This window comes from Mya arenaria, chromosome 14, assembly GCF_026914265.1.
Source record: "Mya arenaria isolate MELC-2E11 chromosome 14, ASM2691426v1".
Classification (NCBI taxonomy): Eukaryota; Metazoa; Mollusca; class Bivalvia; order Myida; family Myidae; genus Mya; species Mya arenaria.
This window is the reverse complement of record NC_069135.1, coordinates 33,277,371-33,289,286: the sequence shown is the minus strand read 5'-3', so window position 1 is coordinate 33,289,286 and position 11,916 is coordinate 33,277,371. Positions and strand designations below refer to the sequence as shown.

The 11,916-nt window shown below is 35.0% G+C and overlaps 1 protein-coding gene across 3 annotated transcripts; it reads left to right on the top strand.

Annotated features, from left to right (window-relative positions):
* Positions 1-304: 304 nt before the first annotated feature.
* LOC128218283 (uncharacterized) lies at positions 305-11,386 on the top strand. Of its 3 annotated transcripts, none has more exons than XM_052925917.1 (4): positions 305-426; positions 2,959-3,544; positions 5,547-5,603; positions 6,862-11,386. In XM_052925917.1, exons 3-4 carry the CDS (start codon positions 5,561-5,563, stop codon positions 10,695-10,697), a joined length of 3,879 nt encoding a protein of 1,292 aa, XP_052781877.1. In that variant the 5' UTR covers positions 305-426; positions 2,959-3,544; positions 5,547-5,560; the 3' UTR covers positions 10,698-11,386. The 3 variants fall into 3 exon arrangements, with proteins under 3 accessions (XP_052781877.1, XP_052781879.1, XP_052781878.1); XM_052925918.1 differs by having other exon boundaries at positions 317-364; XM_052925919.1 differs by lacking the exon at positions 5,547-5,603.
* The last annotated feature ends 530 nt before the right edge of the window (positions 11,387-11,916 follow it).

Genomic DNA, 11,916 nt, shown 5'->3' with positions numbered 1-11,916 from the left:
CATCGTTAAAATACAAGCAAATCTAAAATATTTTACACGTCTAAAAGCAGAAAATATCAAAGTCTTTTATAGGCTAAGAAATATTTTCCTATCTTTTCTCTAGAAAAAGGTATTTAGGAAATCCTATCTCTTACTGGCTTGTTTACATCGGTTTTGATCCGTGGTGACACATGTGAGAACCCCGTTGAAGTCAGGTGATTCCTCACTCTGTAACATGAGATAAGCATTTCAAAATCGTCTTACCTAATGCAATTGTTATTCAACGAACCATGTTATCTACCGCTTATATATTCAACATGCCCGTGTACATTCGTCACTGAAGTGCAAAAGAGGACCACAGCTGTCTAGGTTCTAACGACAAACGGTGCGTAAATGTGAAACATGTTGGAATACTTGTTAATGATTGGCGAAACACTGCATGATGAAGTAAGTTTACAGATTTGTTTGCGTTCTTTCAATGAAAGTGCAAAAAAACAATTAATGTCTGTTTGCAGAAATGTACTACTGCTTAGACTATCTTAAAACTACTTAATTACTTCTTTTTCAACCTAAATCAGATATTTTTAAAAAGGTAAAAGGGTACATAATTCATGCTATGTTGACAGTTTGCTAAAGCGCTTTGTAAGACCTTTTTTTTCCTCAGATCATATTCTTACCACCTAGGATCCGTTTCTTCACAGCTGGAAAAAATAAGTTCTCATTTGTCACACATTTCGAACATATATATATGTCACAGTTCCTGGGAATTTTATGATCGAAGCCGGGTTTTTTATGTACCATGAAATCACATTCCTCACGGGTCATAAGAAGTTTTTTTAGAACTGAGTCACATTTGTCACAGATTGCTTTTGTCAGTATTGCTGATATATTTTGTTGATATACATCAATGTGTGTATACCACGTGATAAATTACGTCATATATATATGCTACGTCGGACGGCAATATTTTGCTTAAAGTAAAGACTTAAATCAAAGATAACTTTTCGCTTACTTCACCATTTTAAATGAAACAAAGACCAGTCTATGCAGCTTAAAGAGCCCCACCTTTGTTTTATAACCGGAGTTTGGTAAGGTGATTATAGTTTCATCAAACACTTCGACAAACCTGATTCCCAAACAATGTTTTGAGAGTGCTCCGTTAGACGGCCGCATCGTGAACAGGTTTGTTGAAGTGTTATAAGAAACTAAACTCTCAACCAAAATTTGGTAAAAGACCGAAGGCGGGGCTCCATGAGCTGCATAGACTGAGCTATGTTTCATTTAAAATGGTAAAGAAAATGAAAAGCTATCATTCGAAGCAAAATATTGCCTTCCGACGTAGCATTTATGACGCAATTTATCACTTGGTAAACACACACTGTACATGTAATGCGTTTACTAGTCTAGTTATAAGAAATCGTTGATTATTTTGATGTTGTTATCTATTTTTGTTGTTGTTGTTGCTATTCTCGACTTAGCTGCAGTTGTGTGCGCATTTAACGTTGTTGTAGAGATAATTGTTTTGTATTTCTGTTGTTGTTGTTTTTAATGTTGTTGTTCTTCGGATATTATAGGTATAAATATGAATAGTATTGGTTCGTGTTGGCACCGTAATAGTAGGTGTATGCGTAAGAATGGTAGAAGGCATTGTGGTTTTTGTTGGGAATTGTGTTGGCATAGACAGATGCACTGGAAAAGTATTCCCAAAGCTTTCAACGGCGATTTTCGTGCAAGCAGTGAATATCGCAGTGCCAGCAGAGTTTTGGTTTAAATACAGCTTTGGTTTAAATACACTTCGGTTCCGAGCTTGGCTGATATGGTCGAGCATCTACGATAGTGTAACAATTCACCCTCGGGGACACAATCCGACCAAGACAAATATAGAGAAAACTTTCGTTTTAAGAATTGGTGTTGTTGTAAATTTATCATACTTTTATTATTATTATTATTGTTATTTTATTATTATTTATTTATTTTTATTATTACATTATTATTACCCTGTGAAGAACATGATCTGGGAATAATTAGGTCCTAACAGCGCTTCGTGGTATTGAAAAATCGCGCCAGTGCCCTTTTCTAACATGAACGCATCGTTATAACCTTAACTGTATACATTGACTGGATGAGAGCCGCCACGTGATGTTTAATTAGAACAGATGAAAAATATTTTTAAAAAACAACTTTATTGATAATTCGTTTGTCATTCATTGTTGGATTCATTTCCAACGAATTTGTTAACTTAACAAACTAATTCATGGCGCCCTTTGATGCTTTGCATCGATTGTCTATCTTCTTGAACATTTTGGAGGCATGTGATAAACTAAGGATTGGTTCGTAGTTTTCCTGCGTTCATGTTGGAAATGGGCGTGATTAATCAATTTTGGTCCATTTTTGGACTAGGGCACTTGTGGAAGATCTTTAATAGAAAGTTGCAAGCATTAATTAGTGGGAACCAAATGGGACATCACCTTCACAATATGTGAGAAGTAATATTGGAACAAATAAACAGGTCACTATGTACGCTGTGTTTCTGGTCCATGTATTGTCTATTGTAAACCTCACTTTATCCGAAACATAATATATACATATCGTAACGTAAAGATTTAATAAAACCTTGCAAAATGATGGTATACAATGTGAAATATACACGGGTAAGTTTTGTCCTAACCAGGTCATTGATGTGTATGGGAATTGAATTTCATATCTTATCATCGGTTAAATAAAGTAGATATTTATTCTTCAAATAACATTTATAAGGGCCCTGTAAAGTTTCGCGGGTGTCTCTAAATAATGATTTTGTTAACCCGTCCGTCCGTTCGTCTGTCTGTTAACATTGTGTTGTTTTTTTCTTAACAGTTAAAATGTATCAACTTCAAACTTCAAGGCTATCAAAGTTATCCCCACTTTATTCTTCAAATAAACATAATTATTTATTCAACAGAATAACGGTTTTTATAAACTGCATTATTTTCATTTCAGGTTGATGTTTCATTTTGATATAATGCATTGAACCACAAACATGTCTGACGACTTGTCGACAAATTACTTAGCAGTATTGTCAGACCCTGAATTATGCAATTGTATAAAATGCCATCTGGCATTGTCAGTGACCAGGGCGGGCCTAAAAGCATTTGTGAAAAAGACCATGAAAAGTATAAAAGACTCCATTTATAGCTCCACGGCTGCGGCTGCGTGTGAGCAGTGCTGCATAGAGAATATCATACCTTGTTATACGCAAGGTGTGTGCAGTGGTCCGAAAGCGAAGTGCCGATTCCATGCAACACCAAATCAAATGCATACATTTTGCAGTCACTGCAACCTGGTTTTTATTGAGATCGCGAAAATGCACCGATACAAAAAGCCGTCATGGAAAAATACCAATGCCAAAAAATGGTCTTCTGACTACTGGGAGATTGCAAAATGCTTTTTACCTGATCATGGATACTGTAATGTGAACAGCTTTGATGACTTAGATTTCAACGGGTATATTAATATCATGATAAACTGCAAGAATTTTGAGCAATGTTTTTCGTTTCCATTTGCTGAAGAAGATCTACTGCAGAAGGTATGGCCATATTTTTATCATCATCATCATCATCATCATCATCATCATCATCATCATCATCATCATCAACAACAACAACAACAACAACAACAACAACTGCAGCAGAAGAAGAAGAGGCAGCAGCAGCATTGCTGCAGCATTACCAGCTGTACTACTAAGACTTGTTGACATAATATATATGTTTGGGGGGGGGGTCACTTTTTGCAGACACTTTCTTATACCGACAGTGGCTTTCAAAACTGTTAACATTTATATATATATATATATATATAAGTCCGTTGAACAACCCCGGGCGCGATGTGGTTAATATAATAAAATGCATTAAATAGATAAATTCATGGTAAATATCGGGATTATATGTATTATGTTGATGTGTTTTTAAAAAACTTGATTCTTGGATGTAAATACAAACGTAAGTCCAGCGGATTGTTTGCTTAATGGGAGTGGTTACACTACCAGCGCATTTCTCTGTCCAAATTTACTTTTATGTGAATATCAAGTGCGCGACACTCATTTTTTATTTGGTGACCCGCCAGATCACCCAACTAGAAAAATAGATGACCCGTAAAGAAATGATGTGGTTGTCCTAAAAATCTGACACTCCTGGAACCCAATTCCACATCGCGAAAATATATGACGAAGTTTAAAATAGTTTTTTGTTGTGTTAAACTTCGGCCTCCGGACCATGTCTTTATTTTATTGTTTTTTTTTCATAATTTCATGGTACTTTTAAGTTAAAACAATGTTATTTCGTTAAGATCACTCAAAAAAATAAAAGTTTACAATTTGCTTACACCACTATATAATTAACCACAGACGTATCAATAAATGCAGCTTCCCAGTTATGGTGGAGCCCGGAGACCGGGTTTTAGTACACACAAATGTAACAAACAAAGGGATGACGTCATGATAGGTTTAATAGGAGTCATTCGGAGCTTCTCGGCCATTTTTATCGAAAACATCATGGTTGTTTCGATAAAAATGACCGAGGAGTTCCGAATGCAATACGAGTATGTAAGTAGGGACTTTACAGTATGTGACTCAACGGGATTTATTGATTGTGTTGGAATTCAAGTTTAAAGAGAGGCTTTTTATGGTGACATTGCGGAATTCCCAGCCGTTTGATTTTAATTGGTGAGCCTCTCAAAAAGAGTGTCTCGGGTCATCGGGTTACCGTCAGTGTCGTGCTCTGGAATATCGGAGAAAAAGTCATAAAATACGCTCAAAATGCCCCGTTCCGGACTAGAAATGGTTACATTTTTCAATCCCAACATCAACATTTTAAACTAATTAAATTTCGGTTCTGAGGGAGGGGCAAATGTCAAAAGGTTGTGCCCCTTTGTTACTCCCCTTCCAGCGGCAATTCCTGGTACCGCCCCACGACAAAATAATAAAATAATACTTAAATTTACTTATATTTTTGCTAATTTAAGCTGATGTTTTTTCCATACACAAACTATTGAATTCCATTTTATTCAGCTTCTATAAATGCATACATTTTTCAATATTATATATAAAATGTTTTTGCCCCAATATTTTTGCTCATTTAAGCTGATGTTTTTTCCATACACAAACTATTGAATTCCATTTTATTCAGCTTCTATACATTTTTCAATATTATATATAAAATGTTTTTGCCCCAATTTCTCGAAACTTCTTAAGATTAACAGGCTTAACTCGCTTATTTCAATTAGCCAAAATACATACTGAAAATGGATTTTGATAAATGAAAAATGGTTTATTCTGATAGTCATACAGCTTATTCCTACATTTTTCTAAAAATTCTTGAAGAAGTAAATATAACACATTTTATAGAACAAAAAAAAATAGTGAGATTAGCTTAATCCTGTTATAAGGGACTTAAGAAGTTTCGAGAAATTTATAAAAAGGGAGAATTATTGAGATATATGTAGTATATAAAGAGTGAAATAAAGATAACATGTTAAAAAAGGAGAGAAAAATCAAATACGTATTCATTACGTTTTATTTCATATATATTCAGAGATTTTTCCGGGAATGAGTGCAGACGACTATGTGTTATTTGAAAGCACACAAATGAGTAGGTACCAATTTCAGACTATTGAAGTACAATTTGTTATACGAGGGTCGCCTCAAAATGAAAATTGGTTTAAAATGCATCAGCCTAATGGTATGCATACCTTATAAGTACATTATTTTAGTATGTTTAACATGTTCAGGTTTGTCAGAGAGTGAAGCCAATTTAAGTAAGATGTATCTGCGACTTAAATAAAAAAAAATGTGCATTTCTGTGTGAGTGTACGCAGTTATTGAACAAGACATGAGAAAACACAATGTTCGTACACTTTAATCATCCCCAATACAAAGAGCATTCAGTGTGTGGAATTGAAGTGAGGATAATTTGCTGCAGAAAAGATTTAGAAAATTGTGCATTTTGATAAAGCTTAGCTAAACAATTCAGCAATTCAGCAAGAAATAAATCAATTACAGACTGTTATATATATTTTACTAGAGTAAAATCACTTGTATTCCTGAGTTTTTCAACTGCATTTGTGTTTTCAGTTTCATAAAGGTTTCACCATATACATTTTAATCAGACTTAATAGGTTAACTAGTATTGCTTATATTTTTATTTTTCACAGGTTTGTATTGTTTTAACGATCTCTAGCATGTAGGCCATGCTTCGACATTAAAGTATCCCTTTAAATCTTTTGACTGTTATCCGTAAACGTTTTTAAACTTTTATGACAGGCCATTTAAAAATTATTAAATGCTACTTTGTTATGATGTTTTACTAAAAAAAATGGTAAGGGTTGATTTAAGTGAGTACTACCCATGCACTATCAAATAGCTTTTAATGAATAAAAAGTTTTATTTTCTATTCCTATTATAAGTATCACAAAAATACTATGCAAAGTATTGCGAAATTGAAATATGATTAATATGATAATATTTAAGAATTTATCATACAGATATTACTTCAGGTCATTTTACTGACGTAGAACACAACCTCATTTGCGTATACATTGCCAACGCAAAATCCGACGCAATGAGTATGTATCGGATGAATGGCAGTAGGCGGAAAACTGCGAAAGTAGAACCTAAGTCTAGTTCTTAATAATTGCCTATTTGCAATTTCATTGGCAGATAATGTAGGTTGTATTCTGAGCCAGTTAGATGATCTGAAGTAATATTTTCTTGATTTGCTGCGCTCACTCCGCCCATTCTTAACCATTAAGTATTTACTTTATGTCATCTAACTATTACATAAAAATACCTGTTATATAATAATACAACAATTATTATAACTTATTCGTAAAATTGTATGTATTTTACAGGTTTCCTTGAAGATAGCATACAGCATTATATCAAGTCGTACGAAAGAGTCCATCTATTCCGACACGTTCAAGAATTTGTCAGTTTGAAAGATATATTTGTAAACCCATGCATTTACAAACTTATGCCTATTCAGATGATGACAACAAGTCTTTCGAGAGAAGGCGAAAAGATATCTTCTTTCAAAGATATTTTTACTTGTGAAGATAACACTACAACAGACATATACATATATGGTTCACCTGGAGTGGGCAAAACGACTCTTTGTAAAAAAATTGTTCTGGAATGGTGCTATAGAATGAGAAAGGTTTTTGAGGATCAAAAAACAACAACGTCACAAGGAGAAACAGGACTCCAACAACAACGTAGACATCGTCATGCATTTACTGATGTTGATTTTTTGGATAAGTTTGACTTCATACTTCCGATATTCTTGCATCGTTCACAGGGCTTTTGCGACGTTGATGAAATGATAAAGCATTTGGTAGTGGACAATTTCTCTAAATCATCTTTCTATACACAGGAATTCCTCCAAAGAATTTTGGACGAAAAAAAGTGTTTAGTTATTTTAGATGGACTTGATGAGTGGAAACATCTACATGAATGTTTAAAGGGACATTCTGACATACCGCATCGGAAAACACGAGGAAGGTGCACAATTCTTACAACGACCAGATATGAAAACCTAACAGTCACTGAGTCAAGCCCAAGATACGAAATGCAAATGAAAGGCTTTGACACCGAAACCTCCGAGCTACTGATTGAGCGCGTCTTCAGGGTAGTTGATGGCTCAAGAAAAGGTCTGAACAATTTCCAACACATGACGGGATTAATGAAAACAAACGAAACACGACACATGTTTGCAAATCCAACTATGCTAATGCAAGTAATTGGTCTTTGTTTAGAATCCGGACCAATTTGTAAATCTCGGTGTGAAGTTTATTCAACAATGCTAGCCATCTTATTAGATAATACAGAATCAAAACATCGAGAAACATTAGACATGAAAAGGTTGGAGAACACTGACCAATACAGGAAACTTTCTCTTCCGCAGCAAATGCTCGAAAACAAAATCCTAAAAAAGTATCACAATTTTGTCATAATGCTGGCGGAATTTGCCTTTCAAATTACTTTAGGACGTCAAGATACGTTTTGCTTTGATGAGCTCTTGTGTGAAGAGCTAAAGCTTCCACCTGCAGTGTTGAATATTGCACGAGTCTCCGGGATCTTTATTGATGTTACTGATCATAAGTCAAAGATACAAAGCATGACATTTATGGATAAATCCTACCAAGCGTTTTTCTGCGCGATATACGTGTGCAGTTTACCACAAGCCATCGAAAATGTGATCGAGCGCGACACAGCCATAACGACGCAGTCATTTGATCAGATTAACCGTAATTTCGCATCGCTATTAGGCGCTGTTGAAATGCCCCTCGTATTTGCTGCGGGGCTGAACGTCGAGAGCCATCGTTACATTTGCGATGCTTTATCCCCCAATTTGGAAGACACACTATTGAGACACTTAAATGTTGCAGAATACGTACACTCGTTCATTGCATTTTTGCAAAACGTTCAGGTTTTCAATAAATGTATTGTTTCTGCAAACGAGGAAAGTATTAAAAACCAAAGCCAACGCCCTTACCATATACAACATATTGCCAGTGCTGGTTGGAAATTCAAAACTGATATGAAGAAAGCCTCAGATTTAAAGAATAATGTAAAGACTGTATTGCTTCACGATGTCAGCTTAGATAATTCTAATTACAAGAGACTTATAGCAAAGGAACCCAACATCCACACAATATGGTTAAATGGGGTAAATATGTCAGAAATGCAAGAACTGCATTTGCCAGGGAATGTGCAAAGAATACTTTTGAACAACTGCATCCTTCCAATTGCATTTGACTGTGATTTCTCGAATTACAAAGATGTAACTTTCTTTCAAGCACATATCCTTAGCGAGTGTATAACCATACCTAATAGCTCATTGGAAGTTTGCATTGTAAAATACACGAGAACTGCAGCGGCAATCGAGTTTTATCCATTTACAAGTTTATTAAAGGTGCTTCAATTATCTGATGTTATACTGAATTCAAGTTTGGATTTATCGATTTGTATCAATCTAAATAGTATGCAACTTGATAACGTCCAATTTGAAGGTCAACTGAAAGTAAACACTTCACAGTTGGAAGAGTGTGTGCTCAAGAAACTATCCAATGATATTAGTACAAAAGTATGTTCCATTTTGATGTCGGCAACCAATTTGAAGAAATTGCAACTGTCTGATTTAGAAATGGACCATAAACCGAGAACAGCGTGTGTGACAAAACTGTTTTACTGCTGCTCCGGACAAACACATTTGAATTTATCACGAGCGTCCAAAATCTGCGATCTTAGTATGAACAATTTAAAAGTAACCAAGATCAGTATCAACGGAACTGCTCTTCAACGATGTTCTTTGTCAGACCTCAGAGCCAGCAAAATACAATTTACCACTTCATTCGGAACTATGCTTCAGACATACCATATCTCCAACCTTTCTGAAACATTATGCCAAGATGCTTTTCAATACCTTGATCCAAGTCATGTTCAAACTATTCGTATCGCTGAATCGCCTTGCCAGGCCATGATGATAGAACGTATAAATCATATGTCGAACGCAGAAGAAATTCATATGACAAACATAGACATTTCTAAAAAGTGTTTGAAATTCCCTCAAAGAGTCCGAGTTATTCGTCTTGAGTCATTAGTGGTAGACAACAACTCTGAGCTAGTAATACCATCTAGTACAGAGATAATTGAATTAATTTGTATTGAAAATGTTCCGTTTATTGACTTGAAAAACGCCAAACTGCATAGAATTGCTATTAGGTCTAGTTCCATTTCAAGGGAAGTTTTGGAAACGTTTGTGCAAGAAATAAGCGAAATGGGGATTGAGGTTGAATGCATATTTGATGCGTGTGCGCTAGAGGACGCCAATAGTGGAACACTAAACTTTCGATATCACAATGAAGCTTGGCATATGACATTCATCTGCTGCAGAAGCGAAATACTTCCTACGATAATTAGTGTTACCGATAAGATAGACACAATAAAATTTGACAACGTTGGTGATAAAGACAACCGCTTAATCGAAACGTCCGGATGTGGCGGACTGCGAAATGTGTCTGAAATTGAAATTGCAAACTGCAGTAATTTAGACCAATTTTGTAACGTTCTGAAAGATACTTCCAGATTAAAATCTCTTGCGTTCGAAAACATGAACTTGACAGACTATGTATTCCAGGGAGTCGAAAGTACTTTAAATCGAACCACAATGTTGACATCTAGAACATACAATATGTACTTAACGCCTTCGATAAGACATGTGTATTTGTCGAATTGTATGTTCACAGAGGACAGTTTTAAAACAAATGTCTTCAACATTTTTTTAATGGCACAACGTGTAAAGTTCACGCTTGTTGAGAGTTCCATTCGTATAGACGATAATGATACTGAAACATATCGTGTAATGAAATGTACGATTAATAATACACGCAAAAGAAAGTTTTTGAACATTAATGAAATCAAATACGGTCCCTGGCTGCAGAATCTACTCTGCAATTTGGACTGCCTTACGCACTTGGAAATTCACGAAATGGATCTCGAAAAGACGAAAATAACGCTTCCAAATGGTGTACGATCACTGAATTTCGATCATTGTGAAATGTCGAAGGACTCACTCATAATACTTAACGACAGCATAGAAGATCTGAGTTTCAAATGGGTGCTTGTTGTGCGGATACTGCTCTTCATAACAATCTTAAAACGCTACGTCTGTTTTATTGTGGATTAAGTGATCAAACTTATCAGTCGTTTTCACGGCACATGAGCCAATTACGCCAGCAGAGGGGCACAGAATACGGACAGTATATGACAGTATCGTGCACAGTTAAAACATTTGGTAGACCAAGCAATTTAAGAACATCTAGACTGACCCTTATCAATTAAGCTTTATGTTAAGCTTAATATTTGTAAAAGAGCTAGACAAAGTGGGAGGAATTTGCCAGATTTTAAATTGATCAAACGTTAAGTACGTACAAATGTAGTTTCTATAATAGTGTTGCAAATTTTGTTACTTTTTGTACACTAACCTTTATGTTTTAGTTAATTGAAGCACTGACGAGATTTCACAACATCTTAGATACAGGAGAAAAGCTATTGTATCACATTTCGGTCATACAAAAATCAAAAAGCCTTGGTCTTCCAGTGTCCCTCTAAGAAAACTTGTTTAATGCCCTGATTGCCCTAATCAGTAATTTAATTAACATAGCCTGATAGTACTGTACTTTGTTTGAGTATTATTTTCAATTTGATCTCAACTTAAGTAATACATACATCATGTTCATTGTGTTTTATATAATGTAATAAGTGATATAAATTATGTTTTATTGTTTTTGTTGAAACCGTAACGGATTTGCTTCTATGTCAACATCTCATGTATGTTATATGCTTAAAATGTAAATAAAAACTTGTACACTTGAACATGATACTTGAAACACCAGAGAAACGGCTGGAAAGTTCAAAAACGTAAATAATTCCATGTTTTATAAAAGGAAATTATCCTCTAACACATTTGACACTTCGATTCACATACACATGTGTATGAAACAAGTAAGCGTGTCTTAAACTAAGTAAACGAGGACGCATGTTAACAAGAGATGTTTGTTAAACATTTTGCCCCCCTGAGCGCCAAGTTATTAGGAATATTTGGACAATTGAATGAAATATGCATGGACCAAAATGACAGTTGATTTGTCCTAGACAATGGATGCCTTTGAGGCAGTTTTAAGATTATGACCATTCATAGCATGAGGATAGAAGGTACAGTTTTTAATCATGTTCAGATGATGACTGATATTTGCAGATAAAAATGTATCCTCTTAGCAGCAGGAAATAAGTAAATATGACATAAATTTTAATGATGACTCATGACCTTTGACCTAAATAAACATAGAGATCATCAACAGGTCACCCAAAATCTAAATGTCAAGTTTGAGGGCCATGGGTGCAGA

Bases quoted from the DNA above. Each gene is read 5' to 3' on its own strand.
- LOC128218283 (XM_052925917.1), top strand. From the start codon at position 5,561: ATGAGTGCAGACGACTATGTGTTATTTGAAAGCACACAAATGA. The intron at 5,604-6,861 runs GTAGGTACCAAT...TGTATTTTACAG, and splicing joins ATTTGAAAGCACACAAATGA to GTTTCCTTGAAGATAGCATA.